General features: G+C 51.5%; 1 protein-coding gene and 1 long non-coding RNA gene across 3 annotated transcripts in view; one reads left to right on the top strand and one right to left on the bottom strand.

The window, feature by feature from the left end:
- Window positions 1-27,215, bottom strand: part of MEGF6 (multiple EGF like domains 6) — a 128,864-nt gene that overhangs the window by 6,435 nt on the left and 95,214 nt on the right. The window contains exons 11-30 of the mRNA XM_075027135.1: window positions 17,842-17,964; window positions 16,864-16,986; window positions 15,474-15,641; window positions 15,067-15,198; window positions 14,839-14,967; window positions 12,933-13,061; window positions 12,630-12,764; window positions 12,133-12,267; window positions 9,529-9,654; window positions 8,428-8,559; window positions 7,865-7,993; window positions 7,320-7,451; window positions 6,771-6,899; window positions 6,030-6,158; window positions 5,321-5,449; window positions 4,417-4,545; window positions 4,142-4,270; window positions 1,846-1,974; window positions 1,375-1,503; window positions 588-719 (exon numbers count right to left, since the gene is read on the bottom strand). Of these exons, the coding sequence (XP_074883236.1) occupies window positions 588-719; window positions 1,375-1,503; window positions 1,846-1,974; window positions 4,142-4,270; window positions 4,417-4,545; window positions 5,321-5,449; window positions 6,030-6,158; window positions 6,771-6,899; window positions 7,320-7,451; window positions 7,865-7,993; window positions 8,428-8,559; window positions 9,529-9,654; window positions 12,133-12,267; window positions 12,630-12,764; window positions 12,933-13,061; window positions 14,839-14,967; window positions 15,067-15,198; window positions 15,474-15,641; window positions 16,864-16,986; window positions 17,842-17,964 (2,628 nt within the window). The remainder of the gene's footprint in view (window positions 1-587; window positions 720-1,374; window positions 1,504-1,845; window positions 1,975-4,141; window positions 4,271-4,416; window positions 4,546-5,320; window positions 5,450-6,029; window positions 6,159-6,770; window positions 6,900-7,319; window positions 7,452-7,864; window positions 7,994-8,427; window positions 8,560-9,528; window positions 9,655-12,132; window positions 12,268-12,629; window positions 12,765-12,932; window positions 13,062-14,838; window positions 14,968-15,066; window positions 15,199-15,473; window positions 15,642-16,863; window positions 16,987-17,841; window positions 17,965-27,215) is intronic.
- LOC142030802 (uncharacterized) lies at window positions 8,785-26,501 on the top strand. Of its 2 annotated transcripts, none has more exons than XR_012650307.1 (8): window positions 8,785-9,058; window positions 17,092-17,416; window positions 18,332-18,434; window positions 18,918-19,128; window positions 19,291-19,432; window positions 21,674-21,811; window positions 24,620-24,845; window positions 26,371-26,501. It is a non-coding gene; the product is annotated as an uncharacterized LOC142030802 (long non-coding RNA). The 2 variants fall into 2 exon arrangements; XR_012650306.1 differs by having other exon boundaries at window positions 18,265-18,434.

Here is a 27,215-nt window from a genome sequence, read left to right as displayed (position 1 = left end):
CATGGCAAACAAGCGACAACGCCAAGGAGCTTCGGGCTGTTCAGAACCTCTCTGCTGATGATAGCGCTAGTAAATATCCCACAATTCAAAAGGAAAATGGCAAAACCCCCGGCCTGAGCACAGATGAGAGCGATGTTTTGTTTACGTGAACTCCTACTTGCAAATTAGTCATTGAGAGGCACCGCGGAGGTCAGAGCCTCGCTGCGTACAGGGACAGGCTTGGACGAGGCAGCAAGAGAACACTTGCCCGGACACACTCAGCTCCCAAGCCGCAAGAGCCGGGCAAGGGTTAAGAAGAGAAAAAAAACAGACCTCAGCCACACCAACGAGGACAAGGGTGACCACGGCAAGAAACCAGGAAAGACAACCCAGGAGAACCTGTGCTGTGAAGCCGCTCCAGCGAGCTGGCTGCTCCCCGAGCTGAGGTTTCTCCAGCGGTCAGCCCAGCGCCGTCCCCCGCGCCGGGGGCGACGGCTCCGCACCGAAACCGCCGGCGCTCCCGGCACCGGCACCGTGCTTTCGCCGCAGCCTCGGGCAGCAACCTGCGAAGGACCACGAGGGAGAAGAGGAACCGAGCGCGGACTCACCCAGCTGGCAGGTGGGACCGTGGAAGCCGGGGGCGCAGACACAAGCCCCGGTGACCGGGTGGCACTCCTGGGTGGCCCCGGCACACTGGCAGATCTGACCACAGTCCTCGCCGAAGGTCCCTGGCAGGCAGGCTGTCAGGAGAGAGGGCACCAGGGCGACTCAGATTCGCTTAGCGGGAGCTAGCCCACCCCTCCGTGCAAGGTTGGGTTTTTTCCCCTTTTTATTTTAAGCTAGGGTTCAGGAAGCCTTTTGTGACAGTGAGAGTTCTCTGCCACACAAAAAGCAAAGGCACCTGCACCCAAGTGGTTCCTTGACTCCGGGAAAGACTTGGATTGAAAAGAAAACTGAGTACTTAAAGGCATTAGATGCCTTTTGCAATGCTAGCCCTACCTACCCTTCTCCTCCCGCAAGCCTCCACCCTCGCACACACAGACATCGCAAATACACCCCTGCCCTCTGGGTGAGGAATGTGCTCACATGCCTGTGTCTCTTCCAGACTTGCTTGTACCCACAGGAGCTCATTTTAATACTGATTTATTGCTAATCCTCTGGATAAATACATAGCTCTGATTTCCCTCTTGGCTCCCTGTGCTTTGCTAACATTCTGCGGGCATGTACCCAGCTGCCAAAATGTGAGTTGCTCCTTGGCACAGCCTGCTGTTGGGTTTGGTTTTTTTTTCCTCGTTTTAATTTTTTCCCCCTCTATTTTACATAGCAATTGCTTGACCCATCATGTTCCCGGAGCCCGTCAGCAGAACTGTAAGAGGATCGCTCCCCTCCTCGTACATTTTTCACATCCAGAGCCTGTAAAGCCTGGCGGGCAGCCGCACCGGCCGGTGATGTGATCGCAAGGCACTCCCAGGGCACAGGCGCAGCGGCTGGCACAGTTCTTCCCGAACGAACCCGGCAGGCAGGCTGTGGGAAAAAACAAGCAAGGAGCAGTAAGTCTCCTGACGGGCTTTCAAGTTATCGTTAACGCCCGAAAGGCATTAGAGCCCAAGGGCCTGCTCCTGCCCTCGGCGCCCGGCTCCCGCACGCGGCGCTGAGCCAGGTAGACAGCGTTTTTTGCCGCAACCCAAAAGCCTCTTTGAGGGCAGGCTGTCAGCTCCTCAAAATGCTTTGCTGCGACTTGTAGCTCCTATTTAAAAAGGAAGTTTGTCTCCTTCGCAGACTTTGGAAGGAGCCTCGGTTTCCCTTGAGCCAGGGACGTACCCGGCGGCGTCCGGACGCCGTGCCGCCGAAGGGATGCCGTCTCACCTTTCTCGCAGCGCCGGCCCCTCCAGCCACGGGGGCAATCGCAAGCGCCAGTAACGTGATGGCACGAGACGTTGTCCCCGCAGTCGCAGGGCTCTTCGCAGCGTGCCCCGAACAGCCCCTCCGGACAAGCTTCAGAGATGCAAACAGGGGAGAGACGACAAGTTACACAAGGTGACGTGGGTCTTTTGGTTCACTGCGGTTTCTGTAGGCACACGCTTCGCTTTATTTCTGCCCCTTTCGGTCCTGCCAAGCCAGAGCGGTGCTGTGACAAGACCGGTGGCCTCTGCCAGCCCGCGAAGGTATTATCGCTCCGGCAAGCGGCGCGGCTGGAGCTTAGGACCACTCTTGCCTTTGGTTCGGTGGTGATGGGCAGCATCGGTCCCTCTCTCCCCCCACGGCACGTATGGCGGGGGAAATCGCCCCACGGCCCGGACCCAAACGCGTGCCCGCTGCCCCTGAGTGCAGGAGCGCGAGTATCCCGGCAGCATCACCGGTCAAATCCGCTCAGGGTACCCGAGCATGAGGTGTACCGCTGGCGGTCACCTAAAGAAAGGCGCTCTCTAACTGCACCACGTGGTTTTGGAAGTGTTATCCTGGCACTGTTTAGTGAGACTTGGGTGCCAGCACAGTATATTTTGATCACGGCAGCAATCATTTAGTTTTGTTGCTTCTTCTGTTGTCATAGAAGCACCTGGTTTCTAAAGCAGCTGCAAAACAAAACGTGTGCGGTACCAGAACTGTGCAGAAGTTAGCGCTGCAGGCGCAAAATCTACGGACCCCATTTTCACTGCTGCCTCATGAATGAATGCAAAAAAATCAGTAAGTCCCATACAGCCGTCCAAACAGGTTGCTTGTCCATGCAAGGGCCAAGTTTGTAGATGCAGCTGTGGTGAGCGTGTGGCTGCACTGTGCACAGCTGGGCAGACACTTGCACGTACACGCAGTCTGAAATAGAGCTCTGTGGGAAGCCAAGGCAAGGATTCCAGCTTTTTTAAGAGAAAAAAATCTTACAATTTCTGCATTTGCGGGTGGGTTTTTTTAATTAACTTATGTTGACAGAAATTATAAAAGTGAACCCGCGGGTGAGCTCGGGTCAAGCAACCGGGGCCAGGGTGAGGCAGGAAAAGTCCCCGGGATGTGATGGCCACAACCACAGGTTGTGGTTTTTTACCTGGAAGGTAAAACCTCCCCCTGCCCGTCCTTCGTAATTGCCACCCTGGCAGTTTAACGCTGCCTCGTGACGAGGGACCTTGCTGCTGGTCTCGGTGTGGGGTTTTGGAAGCGTGTGTGATGCGATGCTGGGAGGGGACGACGTGCCTGAGGATGCAGCAGAATGCGGCTGCTCGCCCTCGGCCGGCGAGGTGGGCTGCAGGTCCGACTCTGTGGCCAAAGCTCGGCTGCCAGCCAAACTGTTTTACAGCCGCCGTAAACAGAGACAATCCCAGGCAGAAAACCAGAGAGCACTTTGGTGAGGCTGACGGTAGACCTAGCTTCAGCGGGCAGCTCCCTTACGGCCAGAATTCCGCTGACAAGTAATGGCATTGGAGTAAGGCGTGTCTTTTACACCGTAATGTGAGGAATATGCCAGGCTGAGGAGCCGTGACCCCTGAAAGGGAAGAAGCTTGTGGATCTCTTCTTGGTTTCCTGATACTCGATGCAAGTCCCTGTTGCTGCTCTTAGTAGGGCCAATAGCCTTTTCAACACTTCCTCATAGTAAAGGGATTGCCAGGGTATGTGTGTGTTACCTTTAAAGATAAGGTGAACACAGGAGCCTGCCGAATGACAAACGTAATTATTTGCTGGGGCTTAGGACTGAAGGCAGGCATTTAGGGTCAGTGCCATCAGGCCATGCAGGGAAGAGCAGAAGAAACAATGGAAAGGAGATGGGCTTCTGTTACTCTTAAAATAAATGGAACAGAAGAAGATCTTCGCTTGGCATTCTGGTTTCACCGTGCAGGGAGTGGGACAGGGGGATCGCTGCCCTGCTCGGAGCCTGCGGCTTTGCGCTGGTGGCCGGGGACCTGTGCTTTTGGGAACCCCAGCCCCTTCCCACTGGCGCTGGTGCACCAGTATACACCACCGCCTTAGGGAAAGCGGAAAGCACAGCGGTAGGCAAACCCGGGGCACGCAGCCAGAATCCCGGCACCCGCGAGCTCTCTCTGCAGCGCTGAAATCCAAATTTTATCTCTTTTTGCTTAAAGCCCCCCCAGATCCCCCCCTTGTGCCGCAGCGGGGCACTGACGCAGCACGCGGTACCCGCGGTCAGGACCCCCCCCCACCTTGTTGCCCCACTTACGGCTCTCGCACTTCTCGCCCGTCCAGCCGGGCTGGCAGACGCAGTGGCCCTTCTGGCGGTCGCAGAGCCCCCCGTGACGGCACTCGCAGCGCTGCCGGCAGTCCGCCCCGTGCCGTCCCTGCGCGCACTCTGGGAAGGGGGCACAGGGTGAAACGCCGCCCCGACCCCCCCGCCTGCCCGAACGCAGCCTGCCTTCCGAGGAAAACGAGGCCGAAACGGGACAAGCTTGTGCCGGAGGCGCCGTTTCTCGGCACTGCCGAAGCACCGGTACTCACCCAGCTCGCAGGCCAGCCCCGTCCATCCTTCGAGGCAAGCGCAGAGCCCCGTGGCGGGGTCACACGTGCCACCGTTTTGGCAGAGGCAGCGCTGGCGGCAGCTCGTCCCGTAGAAACCCACCGGGCACGCTGCGGGAAAACCAGGGCGAACAGTCAGAAAACAGCTCCGAAGGCAAACACCACGCCGCTGGTAGCCTGCCAAGAGCCATAGGTGGACGGCCTGATATAAAACGAAGCTGTTATTGCTTGCAGGGAGAGGAGCCAACGACATCCTCAGGCTGCTCAGCTGCCCGCATAAAGACATTCGGTATTTTAGCCTGCTCAGGCAAGAGGCAGTGATGACACAGGGCACTGGGCGCCTCATCTCTTCAGAGCCTTCTTAGCGCTGCTGGTGGAAAATACACCAAAGAAAAAAGGTCGGGTGAGTTCAGCAGCCAGGAGAGACGCTCGGTTGGTAGCCAGCGCCTTTGGTTCTGAGCTGCAGAACATCCCCCTCTCCTAGACCCAGAGAGTGTCAGGGCTTGGCAGAGAAAAAAAGCCATTTAACCGCATGAAAAACTGTTCTTGTGCACAGTTTCACCAAGCCGTGCCTAGAGGCATCGCTGACTTGGTGCCTGAATGCTCAGAGCAGTGGACCATCGAGCTGTTACTCTGTGTGCCGCTACGAAACTGCAATTTCTGGTGCTCTGGGACAAGGTCACCTCTTGGCTTCTCTCTTTGCGACCGACTCAGGAAGCAAAGGACGATCTTAGTTGCAAGCTGGCCTTGCTATGGTACTGTCTCAGCTTTTTGTAGTTGCTACTCCATCTAAAACTCCGACCCACCCTGAGAAACGGCATTTTTAACGCACGCTGGCAGAGGAAGCAGACAGTCCGGGTTGGGAAGCGACCGTAAGGTGCGTTACCTTGCTGGCACGTGGGTCCCGTCCACCCGGCTGCGCAGAGGCATCGGCCGCTGACGTGGTTGCAGGTAGCGTTATTGAAACAGTTGCATGTCTGGCTGCAGTTCTCGCCGTACCTGTTCTCCTGGCACGCTTCGTGAGAGCAGAAGCAGGCAAAACGGTTAGGCAGCAGGTATGAATTGCATCAACCAGGCTCCTACTAACCATCCATCTGGGAGAGGAACCCACACTGGTGCGCGGCTGCTTTGGACGGCTGTGTAAGTAAGTTGGTTTTTATGGTGCTATGGGGAAATAACAGCTGTATTCTACAGGCGGCTGACATCCAAACACGGACAGTGTAACTATCTTCACCATCATTTTATCTCTTAGGGAACTGTTTTGCCGGATGCCCAAGCCCTCATTACAGTCAATAACAACGTGCTCCACCAGAGACCCCCAGTCCCTCTCCGAAACTGAATACTTCTCTGACGCACAGAATTAACTTCCATGCAGAAAAAAATCACACGTGGAGAACAGACACCTAAACTTCTGGGCTCTATGACCTAGCAGCGCAAGAGATGGCGAGGGCTCCTGAGTGCCTTGTGGAGGGCTGCTCCTGCCTCGCTCCATCCCACCCCATCCCATCCCACCCCACCCCACCCCACCCCATCCCACCCCATCCCATCCCATCCCCAGCCGCAGAGGGCGGGTGCCAGGCTGCAGCGACACTTACGCTGGCCGCAGCGGGGACCGTCCCAGCCGGGGGGGCAGTGGCACTGGCCCGTTGCATGGTCGCAGCGGGCGCCGTTCAGGCAGTCGCAGGCTTGCCGGCACTCCAGTCCGTAAAATCCATCAGGACAGGCTGCGGAAAACAAAGGAGGAGTCCCCACAAAATGCCTATACAGAGAGCTGGAAATCTCCCAGCAGAGAAGAGATGCCTCTTGGTGGCCTCTTTCGCCAATAAAATGCCGCGCCAGTGTGAGAGCCCCCTGTTAATGGCTCTCTCCCCCTGGCAGGGCAGCAGAATATTGGATGCGTGTCCACGACGGACATTCAAGGTGCAGGACAAAGCTGTGGGGGATCAGAAGAGCAATGGCATTAGGTTTCTGACCACCACGAGACCGAGCAGGCTGGTGGGGGAGCCAGAACCCTGCACCAGGGACCCTTTGGAGAGGCTGCTCCAAGACCCCGTGTGCAACCTGCGTACACACACGGGCAACCAAGGCAGCTGTGCGTTTACTCCTCGTTTACATTTCGTTAGTCTTTTTTTTTTTCCTAGACCTTTTCCCTTCAGAATTAAAACCAGAGACTTAGCAGCTTGTGGACACGCGGTTTTCCCCATCACCATCCCGAGGGATTCTCTCCGCTGCAACAGAATAGCAAAGCCAGACAAGGATTGCTGACCCCGCTGGCAAGGAGACCGTGGTCCGTGGGAGCCGCTGACAGCGCTGGGTCCTCCCGCGAAGGTACTTACCGTGTTCGCAGAAGGTTCCTCGCCAGCCCGGGCTGCAAGTACAGGCCCCGCTGACGTGGTCGCAGGCAGCCCCGTTGTCACACTGACACCGGTGCCGGCAGCTCAGCCCAAACCATCCTTCAGGGCACTCTGGCAAGCAGAAGCAAACGAGACTGAGGAGCCTGTCCTTTCCTGGCGTCCCCGGGAAGCTCTGCTAAGGCAGCAGCTCAGGCTCCGAATGGCAATGACGGTATCTGGCGGCTGCTGCTCTGTAACGACCAGCGGGCTCTATCCTGCCCCTTACAGACGTGCGCCCACGTCACCCAACCACCCTCAGGACAGGGCAGGGCTGGCGACATCAGAGACGGGGCACGGGGACCGAATTTCTGTGACTGAACGGAGAAACACTGCTGGAGAATTCTCCAGCACAGCTTCCCCATCTCCCTCTATGGGGAGAAGGCAGAAGCCTCCTGGCCTGCCTGTGCGATGCCTTTGCCCCCCCCCCCCCCCCCCCGAAAACTAAATCTGCGTCATTTGGCTCGGCTTAAAGTCGAGCAGGGCAGCACTTACTCTTTTCGCAGCGGCTGCCCGTGTAGCCGGCGTCGCAGACGCACTGCCCCGTCTCCGCGCTGCAGCTCCCGTCGCTGTTGCTGCAGTTGCAGGTGTGAGCGCAGCCGGGGCCCCAGCGACCTGCGTCGCAGGCTGAAACACAGGAGGGAACCGACCCTCAACGGCACGCGTGCCACCCGCTCGGCTTCTCCGGTGAGCAAAGGCGCGGGGACAGCGCTGCCTGCTCCTCGGGGTGCTGTTTCCATCGACTACAGCTGCTGCCTCGGGCAGAAGGACAAACGCGGCTGTAGGTCCTCGGAAAATTCAGCAGGACGGTGAGACCGGCTGCTACATTAGCACGTATATAACGTGAATTCATTCTGCGAGCAAGCCCGCGACAGAAAGGCGAGCGGCACCCGACGGCACCGGCAGGACAGAGCGGAGAAACCTAAAGGATTTCAGGGAGATCTCTCTGGCAGAGGGACAGCACGAAGATGGCAATGAAGGAAACGACAGCACCGGTCAGCGCTTTCTAGGGGCGATGGATAACAAAGAGCGTACGATACCTCTCTGGCAGTTGTACCCCGTCCAGCCAGGCGCGCAGCTGCACGTCCCCGTCACGGGATGGCAATGTCCGTCGTTCCCACAGCTGCAGCTCAGCTGGCAATCTGGGCCAAACCAGCCAGGCGGACACACTGCCAACGCAGAGACGGACTAACTGCAAACGGCTGCTCGAACACCGCGGCGAGGGCTGCCCTCCCGAGAGACCCGACGGGTACCGCGGCGTCTTTCTGCAGAGCCGTCACGAGCACCGACGCTCCTCCGTGGGTGCTCGGCTCTGGGCTGAACGGGGCGAGGGGCTTAGGGCTTCGCCTCCCTTTCTGCGGGCGCGAAGGTTACCACCGGGAAGGTAGGACTAGAGGGGCTTCAGGGGAAGAACCCAGCCCGTGCCCCACAGTTCGAGGCCGCGGAGGCGTGCGCGGTGCTAAGCCCTGCTCTGGGCAGCGCCTGCTCCGTAGCTGGATGCTCTGCTCGCTAGAGCAGCTACTCCAGGTCGACCTAAAGAGCTCTCATTCCAGCTGGAGCCAGCCGTTCAGGCGTGAGGGACCCGACGGCGGGCAGCACTCACCGTCCTGGCAGCGGCGGCCGGTATAGCCGGGCGGACACCGGCAGGCTCCCGTGGCGGGATCGCAGCTGGCGTTGTTGGCACACTCGGGACATATCTCCTGGCAGCCCTGGCCCCAGCGGCCGTCAGGGCACGCTGCAGCGCGGGCAGAGAGAGAGGACACACAGGCGTTGGGATCACAGCCGAGGCGTAAAGGGGGACCGTCCGTTTTCTGGTGCACGGCAGCGCGTCCCCTTTCTCGTTCGTGTTCGTGCTTCACGCAAAGCACGGACTTTTGTTTGGCGATATGTGGCTACTAGCGGGGACGACGTTGCTTTGTTTGTTTTATAAACAGCGTGTGAGCCCTGGTAAGTGCTATTCTGATCTTAGTCCAGTGCTTACATGTCAATTTTGGATTCGCATCTACTCGTGGGGAGCTACAAGGGCTCCTCGCTAGGAAATGGTGTTGCTGGCAAAGGGTCTTTGCAGCTGCTGTCACACTACCGGACAGCACGCTCGTCAGCATTCCCAGATCTGCTTTTAGTTGCAAAGGAGAAGCAAAAGGCTAAGAACTGATAAAACTGGGGCAAGAATCCTTGCTTAACTGCTCCCAAGCTGCTCCAGGGCCTGGAAAAAAGTCAGTTCGAATTGTATGGTAAGCGCTGCGCATGCATGGTTTTATTGCTCAGTCAAACTATTAGGAGCAGGACATCTAGATATGACTAATATCTTCCAGCTGCTGTAATACCGTATAATCGTGTAAAACTTTTTAATTTAGGATTCTCTAGTTTTCCAGCAGTTAAGGAGTAATATGGTGAAAGCAACTAAAAATGCACATCAGTAACGAAAGACTCCTTTCCGATGTCAAGGACTGCAACAACCGAAAACATCTTCATCTTTTTTATTGCGTATGTTTACTTGTACTTCACTCAGCTTCAGCCACAGAGCTAAGCTAGCTGAGGCCATTGTTTAAGACTTACCATCAAAAGCTGCATGCTTCCTAATTTTCCATGAAGGCGATTCTAATTGCACTAGATGTTTCTAAAACGAATTTTAGCAAAAGAAAACCAACAGCTATACGCCTAAATCCCTACCTCGGCGCATTCGCCGCTCTTGCCTCCTCACCTTGGCCGCAGTCGTGTCCCGTCCAGCCTGGCAGGCAGAGGCACTGCCCCGTGCTCCGGTCGCAGGGCGATCCGCCGCAGGAGCAGGACCGCCGGCAGCCCGCCCCGAACGTCCCCTCCGGACACTCTGCGTCAAAAACAGCGGTGTGAAAACCGTCCCCTCCCGAGGTGCCTTTCCCAAGAGCCCACCACCCGTCAGACCCCGCATCCCGAAGATGCTGCCGGCTCCGCGAGGAAAAGCCCGGCTGCCACCGGTTCCCGCGCTGCAGGGGAAGACCGCGCTCGTGCGCCTGGATGTGACCCTCCGTTATCCACAGCGGTCACCTGCAACCTCTAGCACTTCACCCCACGGCCTCGATTTGCCTGCCTGGGTATCCCATCTCTGCTGCCGCTTGCCCTTCCCAACAAGTATTTCTTTGTACCAGAGCGACCGGTCGCACGCCCAACGGCTGAGGCCAAACTGGTCTCCAGTCTGTGAATACGATTCTGCAAAATAACCCGCTCCCTCGCCGCAGGTGCCGGCAGCCCGGCAAACGGGTCTGGAAAAGTGGGCTTTCGCTCTGCCTCCGAGGCACACCGGCTCATCCCACGGCCAGCGACCCGAGCCACCCTGCTCGCTCTGTGCCGGGGTGCAGAACACCGCGTCCGCAGCCCCCAAACCCGTCAAACCATCCCTTGACTTCTATGAGATGCTGGGGGGGCTTTTTACTGCCCCCGGCTGAGTGCCTCCGGAATCTGGAAGCCAGGCTTTTAAGCAGCAGCAAGGTTTGCAGCAGGTACATCGATGTAAAGCGATAAAGAAGGAACATCCTCGCCCGCAGGAGGAGGAAGAGCTTTTCCTTCCCTCTGCTTTGAACGCCGGGGTGGTACTGCTGATACCAGAAAGCTCAGGTTGCTCTTTGTACCCCGTGACACAATTTAGCAGCCAGCTAATTACGTGCAGACTGTGGTCCTCAGGCCCACGGAGCCTTAGATCCTGTTTGAGCCTCCCAGAAGAGCTCCGTGCCCGCAGTCCTTTTTGCTCACCGAGGCCAACGTTTGGTAAGGCTGCGGCAGACACAGACACACCAGCGTTCACAAATCACGGAGGAAAAGCACACCAGCGCGTAGATTTCAAGTGACACAGTGGAGTTTTTGTTATTCCTCCTCTTTGCTAATTGATGGCAGATGTTTGTCTTCACCCTCTAATAATTTCCAGATCCGAACAACAGCCAAGAGCCTACTATTTCTATACAAATATTTGTGTTATTTCCTGTGAGTCCCCCCTACAGGCTTAAGCTCCTTTCTTATTCTTTTTAAAAATATCCCCACCAAAAGCACCCAGCCCGCCGAGGCGCCGCGTGGCTCTGGAGGCAGCCGCACCCCGCCGCGGCGGGGGGGTCCGGGGCTGCCGGGACCCCTGCGAGGGGGCACGAGCCCTGCAAAAGCCGCTCGCATCGCTCCTCCTAACGCTGCTCAGCTCTGCTAGCGCTTGCTTGCGTCGGAACTTTTTGTGAGCATCTGCAGCTTTCGTTCTAACCGACAGACCGGCTGCGTTCTATCCGCTGTGGTGTTATGCAAGACAATCATGTGCTAGCAGCTTAATTAGCTTAATAGCTAGAATTTCTGGGGTGGGTGTGGATGGAATGCTTGGATATACATAAGTTAGTGCAGAAAGTCCCGGGATGCTTGAATCAAAATTCAGACGCTGAACACCGTGAGCCTCTTTTAATGCAGCGTGTCTTCTCTTCACGCAGCGTGTCTTCGGGTGTGGACTTCGAGAGTCCAACTACTTTTTGCATTTTCTGTTGGAACCAGCCGGTTGAAGTGTGATTCAGAAGGAGACGACCTCACAACAGGGGGAGGTTGGCTTTTCAGGCGTTGATCAGCTCTGAGGCTGGCACAAGGTATTATTTTCCAAGAATTGTGTTCCTGTTTTGTAATCATCACCTTGTGCCAATGACTCACCACCTTTAGGTTCACTCAAAACACCTTTGTTTGAAGAAAGTCAAGCTCTCTGAAACCCCAACTATCTCCCAGGATCTTGTGCAGTGTAGTTGCCATGCCGTCAACTGGCCCTTTAGGCGAAGGGCAGAAAACTGCTCTAGGAGGCGGAAGTTTAAATCCTGACAATGTAAACAGAACACAAAATTTTCTTTTCCACTTGCAGATCAAATAGACTTTCAATGTGGAAAAGAGAATGGAGTGGAAAATACGATACCGTTCTGCTGGGCACCGATCGCCTGGAATTAAAAAGGCATTAAAGGGGGAAAAAGATAAGTAGGTATCTATCCCCTTCATCTACAAAAGCAGAGATGCCCCAGTGGCAGGAAAAAGCGAGACCTTGTTCTCCTCTTCTGCATATGATTCATTATGGATGAGAGCTCCTGCTCGCCGCTTTAAAGAGATGGCAGCGTTTTACAAAGACAGACCTGCGAACGGCAGCTCTGAAGCCGTTTCAGCTTCTCGCTCATTAGATCAGCCGCAGTGGGCTCGGGGGTCTGAGAGAGCACGGGAGGGATTCTGCAAGTCTCTTCACGTTGTTTGGTGAAGAAGTTTGTACGCGTGAGGAGGAGCCGCGAGTTCACAGCAGGCTTAGAGCTGCCTTGCAGGGCCCCTGCCTTACCTTGGTGGCAGTTCTCCCCGTGGTACCCGGGGGGACACTCCTTCCAGCACTCTCCGGTGACTCGGTCGCAGGACGCTTCTGGAGAGCAGCTACATCTCTTCTCGCAGCCATCCCCGTAATAGCCAGGGTCGCAGCCTGTTAACAGTCGTAATTCAAAATAAAGAGCATCTGGCGTTACTCGGTGGACCCTGGAAGAGCAGGCAGCCCCAGCTCGCGGCGACGGGCACTGCCCAGCACCCTCCCCAGCCGACAGCTGGGCGCAGCAGGCTGGACGACGTCCACCACCCCCATTTGCAGGCACTCCCACCCGGCTGCGCTAACTGAACGGGACCGAGTCCGATAGCAAGTTTTGCTCCTCATCTAAACAGCGAGGGGCGAGGCAGGCTCAGGCGGGTGGAAAGCGAGCTGAGCTGTTCCCCCCAGAACAATAACTAGGGGAAAAGAGGCTGCGGGAGGAGAGAGGGGGGATGCTCCGCGAATGCTTCTCGGCCACTCACTCGTCTCACAGCGCTTGCCGCGGTAGCCGGGTTTGCATCGGCAGGAGCCGTCCCTCTTGTCGCAGTCCTGCGTGTTCTGCTGCACGCAGCGGCACTCTTCGGAGCAGCCGGGGCCGAACGCCCACTTGGGGCAAACTGGATGCAGAGGGAAGGAGCTGGTTCAGTGACCCGTGAGGCCAAACGACACGGTGCAAGGGACAGAAACCTTGCCACCCGGCGCTGGCCCTTCCCAGGGACCGCCTCTAGAAAGGCTGTAATCTGAGAATAACATATCTCTCGTAAAAAAGGTGAGGACACGCATACCTAAGTGGCAGTACCGCCCGTACAAGCCAGGATCGCAGAGACAGGCTCCGTAAATCCGATGGCAACGACCCCGGTTGGCGCAGTTGCACTTCTTCCTGCACTGTTTCCCAAAAAATCCTTTCGGGCACCCTAGTAATAGAGAGAGATTTTGGGGGAAGATGAGCCAATTTGGGCCGGTTGGGTTTTTTTCTGGCAGACCGCAGGAAAACCATACCAAAATCAGAGCTGCGTAGCAGCAGAAACGAACCTAGGCAAAGGACACAGCTAGTGTTGAAAAGAAGGCCGGCTTGTTTTCTGACAAGATTGTGTCTCTACGCAATAAGGTAATGACAAGAGCAATCAGATTCCCCGCATCAGCTCAACACCAGCCGGCTTCAGCGGTCGGCACTCCCGTCCTTGCACGGAGCGTCGCAGCGCGTTTCGCTCGCTGCCGCTCTGCAGCCGTAGGGGTGCCCCGAGGGCACCCTCGGCTCCGCACCGCGCTCGAAACGGTAACGCTGGTCGTGCTAGAAATCTACCCTGCAGGGCTCTGAGAAGTCAAGTTTTTCATACGGGAGAAAGTAATCCACGAGGCCGTTCCCACTGATAAACAGCAGCGGTATTTGCACTATTAAGGGAATAAATTACTGTTCTTTCTCTGTTATGCTAAAGACCTTAATATTAGAAGCACATGGCAGACAGACTGTGTCAGCAGAAAGCTCCGGCCAGCATCTGTCCGGGCAGCACATGCCTTCTCCCGTACGGTAAGAAGAGCAGACGGTCTAAGCAGAGGAAATGCCACCCTGGGACAACAGATCAGTTCTTCGTTGTTTATTTTAATCTCACCTTCCTGTTTTTTCTCTGTACCCCTCAATCACCTCCTTCCTACAGAAAGAAAAGGTCGGGGTATCTCTTGCATTCATTTACATTCTGCTTCGGTCTCCTCCTTCAGTAATACTTCCCAGATGCTCCTAACCGTCTGTCTGAAGTCATTTGGTCTGCATCTCCTATTGTCTCCCTCTTTCTGCGTTTTTAGATTATGATGTCCCCCAGATTTTAACTCTTTGGGAGAGAGAAACAAATACCAACAGCAACTGGCACCTCCTTTGGGTAATTTGGGTAACTACTGTTGTCACAACTTTTCAACGCTTTGGTTTTTCTTCAGTGGAAAATACCTCCACGGTTCCATAAAGTTACCACTGAACATCCTTTTTTGACATTTTTTTCTGTGTCCGCCACTGAATGCCCAGTGAAATAGAGATGGCAGCCCACGGTCGTTGCTGAGTAGCGAACAGGGACTGCAAAGGTCTTCCAGTGCAAAGAGAAGGCGTGCTACCTGGAGCGCTCTTTTGTGGGGGAAGAATCCCCTCTACCACCTTTTCCTTATTAAAATGACATTTTCGCACGGAAGACTAGGTGACCCACCGAGTCAGATGGAGCAGGGATGTGTTAGAGCCGCTCGCACTGGGATGGGTCGACAAAAGAGTTGAAAGATGCTTTCAGTGAACAGCTACAAAGGGGCCAGTGTGAGGCGTTCTGTGGAAAACATTTTAAGGCTTCAGGGAAGCACAACTGGAACGTCAAAGAGCGGCATCAGAGATGGCTGTAATAGCCCTCTATCAAATTACGGCAAATGCCCTACTAATGCGCTGAGAGAAACAGAAATGAGCTGCCTCCGCAGGCTGGGGACCGTCACTCGCAACTGGCACCTCAGGAACATCGCTACTTCCTTAGAGGAAAAAGTTTTAGGGAGAGAAGAAACCTGCAAGGGAGGCCCCAGGGTTTCAAAGCCCGGCAGAGACGCCGTCCCGCCTTTTCGCAGCGAGGCGAGACAGCCCGCGCGCCGGCGGGTCCCCGCGCCTTGCCGAGGGCTGCGGCGAGAAGGAAAGGGATCGCGGAGCGGGCGACGGGAGAGCCGCGGGCTTACCGTCTTGGCAGAGCTCGCCGGCCACCCCGGGCGGGCAGCGGCAGGCGCCCGTGGCGGGGTCGCAGGTGCCGCCGTTCTGGCAGCGGCAGGTCAGGCTGCAATTCTTCCCGAAGGTGCCGACCGGGCAGGCTGGGGGGAAAAAGAGAGGCAAAGCTCAGGCGGCTGCCCCAGCCCCGCAGTGAGGGTTGAGAAGAGCTTTTTCACCCGCTGCCCTCCGGCGTCACTCACTCTGGTTACAGAGGATGCCGGTCCAGCCCGCCGGACACTCGCAGCCTGTCTCCTCCGCGTCGCACGCGGCTCCGTTTCGGCAGTCCTCGCAGGTCAGGCTGCAGTCGGGGCCGAACGTGTGCTCCAGGCAGACTGCAACGAGAAGCGCTGCGGGTGAGGAGCCTTCCCCAAGGCTGCCTCGGCATCTCGGAGGGTTTGGGCAGAGCAACCCCCCTCCGCCCCGTGTGCAGGCTGCGGCAAAGCTAAACAACGCATCTGCGCCCTAAAACGGGTTCTGTGCGCACAGGAAAGGTACTCGACAAGTCTTGCGGGTACGCGCACCGAACACGAATAAACCCAGCACGTGTGATTAATTTTGAAGACTTCCAAGCAAAGCGTGCCATTTACCAGTGCTGCGAAATGCCCACCAAATTTTTCTGAAAGTGTGTGCTCTCCTCTTGCTTCCATCTCTTCCTCCTCTTCTTCAAAGTCATCATTAAAGAGCTGGGTAAATTCATCCCGCAGGATTGCAACGTGAGGGATTGGGCGGATAACGGGGCGCCGGCCATCCAGAGCTTCCACAGGGTCCTCTAGAGCTACGGAAGCAGTCACGGAGATGACAATGTCAAAGTGGGAAAAGAGATAAGATCTCTAAGAGGTGAACAGTAGGACAGAACCTGTGTAATAAGAAAGGGAAACCAGAGACATCTGGACAGGGTTGCCGCATCTGATCTGGCATGCTTTGCACCACTAAGCTCTCTCTATATTGACACCTCTAAAATTTTTGCAACTTGTTTGCTTGTTCCTTTTGGCTAGAATGGGCACGGGCCAGCTAAATGACTTCAAAATCGATGGGAGAAGCTTTGACCTTAACCTTGACACACAGCCCTGGCTTCTCGGGTAACTGAGCTCACGCTCAGCCCATCACCTTTGCCCCGCCATTTTTCTGACCGGAGCCACTTCTTTCTGAGTTTTCAGGGAAGTTAATTCTTTTGTGGAAAATTAAACAGGACTGCCCACCTAACAAAAGTAAGCAATGCATTTCAGCTTGGTTCTCCTTTTGGAAAAAGTTATCTATCATCAGCTACAGCTACAGGTTTGCTTCCCTTGCAGGGCAGGCAAGGGTTAAATGCCAGCAATCAAGCTAAGCAGAGACACACTTGGGAGCCAGGGCAGGGGCTGTAGACCCTATAAAAGCCACTCCCCGGAAGAGGCTCAGCAGTTGGGTCAGAGCTTGGAGGTGCTCGGTGCTGCTCCTCTTCTGGGTCCAGACCTCGGAAGGCCTTTCCGGGGACCTGGGTGATGCTGCTGGGGGCCATTAGATGAAGTGAGTGGGGTGTTGGCTGCCCTACTAAGCGAGTAAGTCGGGTGATAGCGTGTTTGGCGGTGGGATAGAGGCACTACTGCTTAAAAAAGCAAAATCTATTATTTCTTGTAAGGAAAAACTGTAGAGGCTGGTGGCTGTGGAAAGGGTTCTGGTTCTTTGGTTAATGCAGAGTCACCACTACAGACTGTCCTAGGTGTGCCTGTGCCAAAATCCCCTATGCTCCTTTGGGAAGTGCTGTGCAATGTGGCTGAAATAGGACCGGCCCTGTCAGGGGAAAGCTTTCCACTGGTGGTGTGAGCAGTTTCCCCTGCTAAGAGCACTAAGTGCTGTGAAAAAGCTGGAAAAGGTGGTGTGCAGGGCTAACGAGCTCCAGCCTGTGCTGGTCCTGGCTGGTCCGGGTTCTGTGCAGGGGAGGCTGTGCTGGGGAGGAGCAGGGCAGAGGGACGGGCAGCCTGCCGCTCACCCCTGCGGTGCCCAGGCGTTGCACTTACGGATACAGCTCCTTCGGTCGTCATCCAGTTTGTATCCAATCTCACAGCCGCACTGGAAAGACCCTAGCTGGTTCTGGCACGTCTGTTCACATCCACCGTTACGTGAAGAGCACTCGTCCACATCTAAAAAGCATGGGATACTCTGGTGTAATGGGAGCGGGATACTCTGGTGTAATGGGAGCGTGTCCTCTGTACAGGACAGGGGCCCAGATATCTTTTTGTCCACAGATCAGCAAGTAGACTGATGGCATCCTCTCTGCTAGTGACGTGAAGCCATCTGACTCTTAAAAACGGAGTGACGCTACCCAAGGGATTCAGGGAGCCCTGGGTTTCCAAATGCCGTGTGCTGGGCTCAAGTTCACATCTGTCACTGATTGCCTACAAAGAGGTGGGTAAGCTTGAGGCTTCACCTGTGGAATGTTATCGGAGAGTGAGAACAACTCATTAGGAGGAAAAAAGCCCCACCTGCTAAGAAGGTGACTCATCAGAGCTCACAGGAGAACTGGTATGAGCTGGGAGAAACTGGAGGCAATGCCTGGCTGTTTGCAACCAGGTAGGACAATTTTTTGTTCTCTTTACTAAAAGCTTGTGTTAGTTGCTGTCTTAGCTCTATTTTATACAAATGCTTTTCTCTGCCTGTATCTCTTGGGTGAAAGCGGTGGGCGATGTTGGCCTCTGGGGTTGCACATGAAATGACTTCTGTGAACTACTGGAGTCAGACCTGGACCAACTCATTTTGAGTTATCCAGGTTTGATATCGGTGTGTTCAAAAGCCCCGTTGCTACTCTTTGGTTGCGCTGGACTAGCGTGTGGGTTAGAATAGCTGAGTTGTCTTCACACTAAGCAGACTGAGGCTGACAAAATACAAAAACCAGAACTAGAGGAACCCGTTCCGTATGTGTCTCCTGCCGTGCTGCAAGGCAGAGGACTGCAGCGTCGCTGGCACTTGCAGGACTCCAGCTAGATGTTTCTGCTTACCATCACACCCACAGCCATCTGTGCCGAGCCTGTATCCAGCATAGCAGGCGCACTCGTAGCCTCCAGGATAATTGTAACAGTCTTGCTGACAACAGTGAGACCCACTGTCACATTCATTGATATCTAAATGAAAAACAAAGGGCGCTGGATGTTAGCATGCATCTAGCTTTGCAGTGGTGGCAGTACTTGCTAAAATTGCTCTGAGACCAGTTCTGGTAGGCTTTTACTGATCTGACTGCCAAATGCTGAGCTAGCATTCTTGTTTTCCTCTTGAAACGAGTGAGCTTTGTGTTAACAGATCATCCTCGGCAATGTGCTCCCCAGCCAAGGGAGGAATCCTGAATCCTAGAGGCTTGTGGGAAGTTAACTGTGATTTTTTTCAGTTCGAGATTGTTCCTAAATGTTTTGTGTGCTTACAGATAGGGGTGATTCCGACCATAACACTGACCTCTGTTCCCTGATTTACCCTGTTACAAACACTGACGTCAAGTTCAGAGATGGTTGAGAACCGCACAGTTCCCGCAAGCTATCTCTGAGGGAAGTCCCTGAAGGATGGATCTAGATAACCTGGAGAAAGCAGAGTTCGTGGGACTGTAAGTTTCAAGCCCCTTGTATTTATGGGACTCCATTTGTCCACAATGAAGTGGAATTACTGCAGTGCCCAGGTAGCAGAGGGGTTGGTGGAGCATCCCCCTACCACCAGAGGAGGCTGGACCGAGGAGGGGTCTGGTAGGAAAACGGGTAGCACTGCTGGGCTTTGTAGTATGCAAAGGAAGAATGTTCTTTCAGAGTAGACTTCAGTTCAGGTCCTGGCTTTTTTGCTCCCGTGTTGTGATGCAGGATGTTTTTCTGGGTACAATGGCCTTGCTGTTGCTTTGCCCGATTGTTTGCTGATCAGTGGTGGACGGGGGTTCTGTATGTTGCAAAATGTGTGAGAAATTGCTTTCGGATGGCCTTGCAGTTTCTGAAGAAGATAAGGACTTTAGCCCTTTTAGGTAACTTAGCTTAGAAGTATCCACGTGGATTATGTCGAAATGTAAGCATAGATAATAGAAGCACTAACGAGCTTTCTTTAGGATAAGAAGTATCAAGCATGCAGAAGATGACACTGCGCAGCATCATCTGAGAAGGGTCAAGTAGCGGACGAGCGAGGAGGACTGTGGAAGACCACCAGAGGACTCCCGAAGGCCACCAGAGACCTTCAATGTGCCTGTGTAAAGGACATTTGCATATGGTGGTAGTTTCCTGGAAAACTAATGAATATGTATGACACTTCTTGGAAAACTAGTGAGTATGTCTGTAGAACGTGTACTTAACCTGGACAATTAGGCCTGACGGCGTGCACGATAGGTGGAGCGATCCCCCGTGCGCCCAGCGCTGCAATAAAGAACGCCTGCTTTCTAAAACTCCAAAATCGAGTCTTAGAGTTTCTTTGACCGTCTTTTTCAGTATCAGTTTTGGCACCCCAGATGGGACTCTGCTTCTGAACCCCGACAGATCCTGGGATCACAGGAACCTCAGCTGGCTCTGGGATTTCTCAGGAGAGACCTTTATCCCCGGACTGAAGAGCTCGAAGCAAGAACTACACTTTGTGAGTAAGGCATTATTTTGGGGTTTTTTTTGTATTGGTATCTATCTGTAAGTCGCAGGTGTTTGACCGTGCAAGACAGACGTGGGGAAATGACCCTACGGAAAAGGGATATGTCTCCCTAATTGGATATGAAAAGGTTATGAATCCTTTACAGGTACCTATTTCTTGGACTAAAGACTGTAACTGCTATTGTGTATATATGCTTGATTGTTTTAGTAGTGATTTTATTTATAGTTATATTAAGTTGTTATAAAAAGGTCAGTATTCCGTGTATAGTGTAAATAGAGTAATGAAGTTTGTATACAATGGGGGCTGGAAACTCCACCGGTGGAGTAATAAAGAAATCACCTTTAGGGTGTATTTTGCAATATTGGAAACAAATTGCTGGATCCCCGGGAAGATCGGTTAAAAAATCTAATTCGGTGAAGTATTGTAACTAATGGTGGCCTCTTTATAAATTGGGAAGTGGGGAAAAATGGCCAGTAAATAGAACATTGAATTATAATACATTGTTACAATTGATGTTGCTTCTGAGAGGGGAAAAGAAATGGGATGAAGTGATGTGTGCAGTTATGGTTTTCACGTTGCGTCAGCACCCTGAGTGGCGAAAGGAACGTGCAATTAATTTAGCTCCTTCTGATCCTTTTGTGTTGGCATTGGAAAAGGACCAGAATAAGCGTAATGGGAAAACTTTGAAAAGATGTTGTTCAGCCTGTAGCATTGGACGGAGGTGTTTTAAAATTAACTCGGGAGGAAACGGAGGAGGATTTAGAAATGCTGGTGGCACCAGGGTTAAGGATTTTAAGACGGGAGGAGATGGAAGGTCAGGAGGAAAGGTCTGAAGAGGGAAAGGGCGATTGTGTGATTGAGGGAACGGGGTGGACTCCGGTAGCTGGTCGAATGAGAAGTAGACAGCCAGCCTTGCGGGCTCTGCTGCGACAGGCTGTGGGAAATGATGGACCAATTACAGTAAAGGTTCCTTTTTCAATATCAGATTTAAATAATTGGAAAGTTGCCGCGGGAAGTTATCGGGATGATCCAGAGAAGGTGGCGAGTGCTTTTGAAATGACGGTTAGAACTCGGAATCCTGATTGGCAGGATATCGAAGCTATTTTACGAGTGGTGTTTGATAGTACAGGGAGAGACACGATACAGAGAGCTGTAAGAACACATCTCCAAGCACAAATACCTTCAGGAACTTTACGAGGGCAAACGGAAGATCATTTTCCCTCTGTGGATCCTAAGTGGGGTCCCAATGACCCGGCTAACGAAGAGATGATAGCCCGATATCAGAAATTGGTATGATTCGGAATTCAAAATGCGACTCCAAAGGCTATAAACTGGTCTAAATTGTATGAAATTAAACAGGACAAAGAAGAGTCACTAACTGATTTTTCTAAACGGATTAAAAGAAGCAGCTCGGAAATATACTACTTTAGATATCGAATCCGAGGAAGGGAAAGGCCAGTTAGCCACCCTATTTACTGGGCAATCATCTGATGATATTCGGAGGAAATTGCAAAAATTGCAGGGGGCAGAAGCTAGGGATATCGGGAGAATGTTGGATATTGCCTGGATGGTATATAGAAATAGAGATCAACAGAGAGAGAGAGGAAATGCAAAGTTAACAGCAGCCCTTGAGAATATGCACGTATATCAAAAGGGAACGAGAGGGATTTCCAGAGGAAATACGAGGGGGAATGTACGTGGAAGGGGTAGAGGACGCAGACTGTCGAATCCAACTGTCGGGCAGAATCAGTGTGCATCTCGTAAGATAGAAGGACATTGGAAGAGAGAGTGCCCAGCTTTATTAGCAAAAAAGAAAGGAGGGTACCGATAGTACCCTTAGAGGAGGAAGACTGAAGAAGAGCGGAGCACTCTTCCCCAGCAGAGCCTCTGGTTATAATGAAGCTGGGGAATGAGGAAGCAGAATGCTTAATAGATACGGGGGCAACATATTCAGTTTTAAACGCTAAAAAACATGAATTGGGAACTGACATGGTGAAAGTTATTGGTGCGAGAGGAAAAGCAGAACAAAGGCCATTCTTTAAACCTTTAAAACTTAAAATTGGGAAGCAATGGGTCATTCACGAGTTTCTTTACTTACCAGGTGCACCGAAACCCCTGATAGGCTGGGATTTATTAGAAAAATTAGAAGCAGAAATAAAATTCAAAGAAGGGGAAATAAAAGTTTGAATATCAGAATCTAAATAGATCCAGGCTTCGATCTTTCTGTTACAGGAAGACAGACAAGGACGCAAAGATATCCCTAAAGAAGTGGAGGAGGCGGTAATTGCCTTTGTTTGGGCTGGAGAAATACCTGGGAAATCTAAAAGAGCTGAACCTGTGAGAATAGATCTAAAACCAGAATCGACACAGGTAAGACTGAAGCAATACCTTATAAAAGTTGAGCCTAAGTTGGGGTAGTTACCATTAATACAAAATTTTCTGAAATATGGGTTACTGAGAGACTGTGAGTCTAAGTATAATACTCCAATTCTGCCAGCGAAAAAGGCGGACGGGAAAGCATATAGATTAGTTTAAGATTTAAGATCTATCAATCAGATAGTACAAGATATACATCCAGTAGTTGCAAATCCGTATACCTTGATAAGCTTGACAGAAAAACAAGAATGGCTTACAGCATTAGACTTAAAAGATGCCTTTTTCTGCACCCCGGTTGCACCAGAGAGCCAAGAGGTATTTGCTTTTGAATGGGAAAATCCTGAAACGGGGCGAAAGACTTGATATACCTGGACTGTGTTACCACAAGGATTTAAGAATAGCCCCACCATTTTTGGAAATCGACTTGCTAAAGAACTTGAAATCTGGCGAGTGGAGAATAGAGAAGGTGATGTACTACAGTATGTGGATGATATTTTGCTGGCAGGGGAAACCCGAGAGGAATCTTTGAAGCCGACAGCAAGCCTTTTGAATTTTCACGGAATGAGTGGTTACAGAGTATCACGAGAAAAGGCTCAAAAACTCAAGAAACTGTAACGTATCTGCGGTTTGAAAATTTCAAAGGACATCGTTGGCAGTTAGCAACAGAAAAAAAAAAGCCATCTGTCACCTCCCAGAACCAGATACCCTCCGAGAATTACGAACCTATCTCGGGATGACAAAGTGGTGCCATTTACGGATTGATGAATATGGACTGATGGTAAGACCGTGGCATGAAATGTTGAAAGCTTCTACAGATGCCTGTTTAGAATGGACTGAAGAGGGAAGAAGTGCTTTTAGAAGTCTCAAACAAGCGCTACTGAAGGCACTGGCACTGGCATTGCCAAATTTAGAGAAGCCTTTTGAGCCGTTTGCTCCTGAAAAACGAGGAATAGCACTGGGAGTGCTTACCCAGCTCCTTGAACCTTTATGCCGAGCGGCGGTGTACTTTTCCAAACAATTGGATACTGTAAGCCAGGGATGGCCTGGATGTTTGAAAACTGCGGCTGGTACTGTAATTCTAATACAAGAATCATGGAAGTTTTACCCTGGGACAGAAGATTACAGTAGATGTACCACACACGGCGATTACAGCATTGGAACACAAAGGGGAACGCTGGTTGGCCCCAAGCCGAATGATAAAGTATCAAGTGGTCCCGTTGGACCAAGATGATACACAGCTCAAAACTACCACAATATTGAATCCTGCTACGTTTTTTGTCAACGGAACAGATAAAAGAGGGGGAGCCGAAATTGGAACACGACTGCTTACAGACTATAGAAGTATATGCCAGTAGGCCAGACCTCAAGGACACCCCCTGAAGTAATCCGGACTTGGAACTATATACCGATGGAAATAGTTTTGTCACAAACGGAAGACGCGCGTCTGGGTGCGCAGTAACCGCTACAACTGAAGTTATGGAAGCAAATGCCCTAAATCATTGAAGGCGTCGGCACAGAAAGCTGAACTAATGGCCCTGACGAGAGCACTGGACTTGAGTAAAAGAAAACGTGTAAATATACGGACAGATTAAAAATACGCGTTTGGGGTGATTCACGCTCACGGGGCTATATGGAAGGAAAGGGGCCTTTTAAGTACACAAGGCACAACCGTAAAACATAAAGAAGAAATTTTGAAACTCTTGGAAAGCGTTCAAGCACCTGCTGAAGTGGCTGTGATGTACTGTAAGGCTCGTCAATCTGGATCAACTGACCAACATCGGGGAAATACATTAGCCGACTGGGCTGCATAAAGGGCTGCAGAAAAAGGCATGCAAGCAGAAGCTTTTGCAACAACCCCAGAGCAAAAGATAATACTACCAGAAAAAACGGTGTATGACAAACAAGATTTGAAATCGATTGAAAACTTTAAGGCAGAAAAACGAGAGGATGGATGGGCAGTAACACCCTTAGGCCTAGTAGTAGTTCCTTACGCACTCATAAATGAGACGGTAAGGAAAGAACACTATTCTGTTCATTGGGGAACTGAAAACTTGTTAAAACACTTGCAGAAATCAATTATTAGTAGAAATATGGTGGAAAGTATACGATCTGTGACCGAGAGGTGTGAAGTGTGTTGTAGGAATAATGCAAAAACAGAAAACAAGGTACATGTTGGGAAAAAATAACGGAAGGTAAAACACGTGGTGAGTATTGGCAAGTTGATTTTACTGAACTACCTAGAAAAAGAGGGATGAAATATCTGTTGGTTTTAGTAGATGCGTATACTGGATGGCCAGAAGCTTTTCCCTGCCGTACCAATAAAGCCCGAGAAGTCGTCAAGGTTTTGTTAAAAGAAATAATTCCCAGGTTTGGAATACCTATAGGAACGTCATCAGACAGAGGTCCCCATTTTGTGGCAAAGATAGTTACAGAGCTATCTAAAATATTGACTGTAACTTGGGACTTACATACTCCATATAGGCCACGAGCTAGTGGAAAAGTTGAAAGAATGAACTATACCCTTAAGACACAAATAAGTAAACTGTGTCAAGAAACTTCTATGGATCGGATACAGGCTCTCTTTGGCCTTATTGAGAATTAGAGTACAGCCCGGAGGTAGGCAGCGTTTGAGCCCTCATGAACTCTTATATGGAAGACCATATCAGACTCCTGGATTGCCAGGAGAAATGACAATACAAGGTGAAAGTGATGTAATTCATTATTTAATTGCCTTGGGAAAAGTATTGCAAGAACTAAATAAGTATGTGGTGATGAATAAATCTTTGAATCTTGATTTGCCAGCTCACCCATTTCAACCTGGAGATTGGGTCTACCTCAAATCTTGGACATCGGAGCCGCTACAGGAGAAGTGGAAAGGACCATATCAAATTTTATTAACCACATACACGGCAGTAAAACCGCATGGAAAGGGCCCTTGCATTCATTAATCAAGAACTAAGGTGGCAGCTCCTCAATGGCAAGTGGAACAAGAAATGCTACTGAGGTTGAAAATAGATAAGAGTTAAAGGTAAAATGTGGTGGTTATATGTTTTTATTTGTTTCGGTTTGATATTCACAGGGAGTCTAGGTATTTGGGATATGAACCTACACTTGAAACTAATTGGAGGAATAATGAAAACCATTAACCGATCGGATTGCTGGGCTTGTTCCCAACTCCCTGAGCACGCAGAAAAGGGTGCAAATTTAGTGGGAATACCGATCCCCTTCAACACATCCTGGAATAACTTGTGAATAAGGCCGAAATTTAACCAGGAAAACGAAACCGATCTCCAAGTATGGGATGTGTATGATCCAAATGTTTCTGAAGTTAAATGTCTAACTACAAAACCCTCAGGATTGACAACAATGCCGTGGGTCACTACCCTTATTGTGATTGAGCTATATAGATGCAAGGATGAGATTCACTGCCTGGATATTAGAATGTTCCTAAGGGAAAGGGATGGTACTGGCTATGTGGGGAAAAGGCTCGAAAGGCCCTGCCTCCTAACTGGTCGGGAACATGCACTTTGGGAGTAATAATCCCTAATATTACAGTAATCGGGAGTTTGGGAAACCGGAATGGATGGGTAAGGACACCTTTGGGATGGCTCAGGAGAGCACCTAATGCTATTGCTGACCATCCTACAGGATTTCATAGCTTCGTCCGATGGTTTCTACCTTGGTTAGGAGTCGGTGAGTTAGAAAAGACATTAGTGAATATTTTGGCAGTGATTAAGCAAACTTGAAAACTACAGCGTAGATGCCTTTTGAGCTTTACGACTTGAAATTTCTCGTTTATCAAAAATGGTCTTCAAAATGGAATGGTACTGCATATGCTTTTAGCCTGTCAGGGAGTGGTTTGTATGGTCATAAATACTAGCTGTTGTGTTTTTATGTAGATCAATCGGGGAAGATTGCTACAGATCTGAATGAAATTTGGAAACAAAGCCAATAGATACATAGAGTGGCTATGGATGGTACACCTTGGGGATTTGGGGAAATTTGGAATAAATTGACTTCTTGGCTTCCCAATTTAGGATGGTTAAAACAATTATTTGTCGGATTAATTAGTTAATGACTCTAGGGGTATTTGTATATTTCTCAGATGTTTTCTTTGGCGTTATTGGAGTTCAGCTGAAACATAGTGACTGGAAAACAAACGAGATTAGACGTGAAGTAGAAACAGGAAAATATTTTACTTGAACCCTTGAAAGGGATGGACTATAAATTGCACAAAAATGAGTTTTAGTACATAGATGTTGAGGACTGTAGCAGGTAAGCTGCAAGTCCTCAAAAGAAAAGAAGGGATTTTTGCAGGATGCCTTTCTGGGTACAATGGCCTTGCTGTTGCTTTGCCCGATTGTTTGCTGATCAGTGGTGGACGGGGGTTCTGTATGTTGCAAAATGTGTGAGAAATTGCTTTCGGATGGCCTTGCAGTTTCTGAAGAAGATAAGGACTTTAGCCCTTTTAGGTAACTTAGCTTAGAAGTATCCACGTGGATTATGTCGAAATGTAAGCATAGATAATAGAAGCACTAACGAGCTTTCTTTAGGATAAGAAGTATCAAGCATGCAGAAGATGACACTGCGCAGCATCATCTGAGAAGGGTCAAGTAGCGGACGAGCGAGGAGGACTGTGGAAGGCCACCAGAGACCTTCAACGTGCCTGCGTAAAGGACATTTGCATATGGTGGTAGTTTCCTGGAAAACTAGTGAGTATGTCTGTAGAACGTGTACTTAACCTGGACAATTAGGCCTGACGGCGTGCACGATAGGTGGAGCGATCCCCCGTGCGCCCAGCGCTGCGATAAAGAACGCCTGCTTTCTAAAACTCCAAAATCGAGTCTTAGAGTTTCTTTGACCAGCTTTTTGGTATTAGTTCCCTCAAGCTATCTCAGAGTGAAGTCTCTGAAGGATGGATCTAGATAACCTGGAGAAAGCAGAGCTCGTGGGACTGTAAGTAAGTTTCAAGCCCCTTGTATTTATGGGACTCCATTTGTCCACAATGAAGTGGAATTACTGCAGTGCCCAGGTAGCAGAGGGGTTGGTGGAGCATCCCCCTACCACCAGAGGAGGCTGGACCGAGGAGGGGTCTGGTAGGAAAACGGGTAGCACTGCTGGGCTTTGTAGTATGCAAAGGAAGAATGTTCTTTCAGAGTAGACTTCAGTTCAGGTCCTGGCTTTTTCGCTCCCGTGTTGTGATGCTGTATGGAGACAGCTCCTACTGCTTCCTCAGAGCCACAGGGGAAAGCAAAGTTCCGGGGGGTTTTGCATTGCTGTCCTGGCAGAGGAATCGCCCCCCACCCGAGCAACTGCGGGCGCCCGCGGCAGCCTGTTAAAGGCGTGTATTTGTTCCCAACAGATGTCCTGGACGGACGCGCTCCTTGGAAACTGCAGG

This window comes from Buteo buteo, chromosome 5, assembly GCF_964188355.1.
Source record: "Buteo buteo chromosome 5, bButBut1.hap1.1, whole genome shotgun sequence".
In the NCBI taxonomy this organism is placed as follows: Eukaryota; Metazoa; Chordata; class Aves; order Accipitriformes; family Accipitridae; genus Buteo; species Buteo buteo.
The sequence above is the reverse complement of the archived record's forward strand: the minus strand, read 5'-3'. Positions and strand labels throughout refer to the sequence as shown.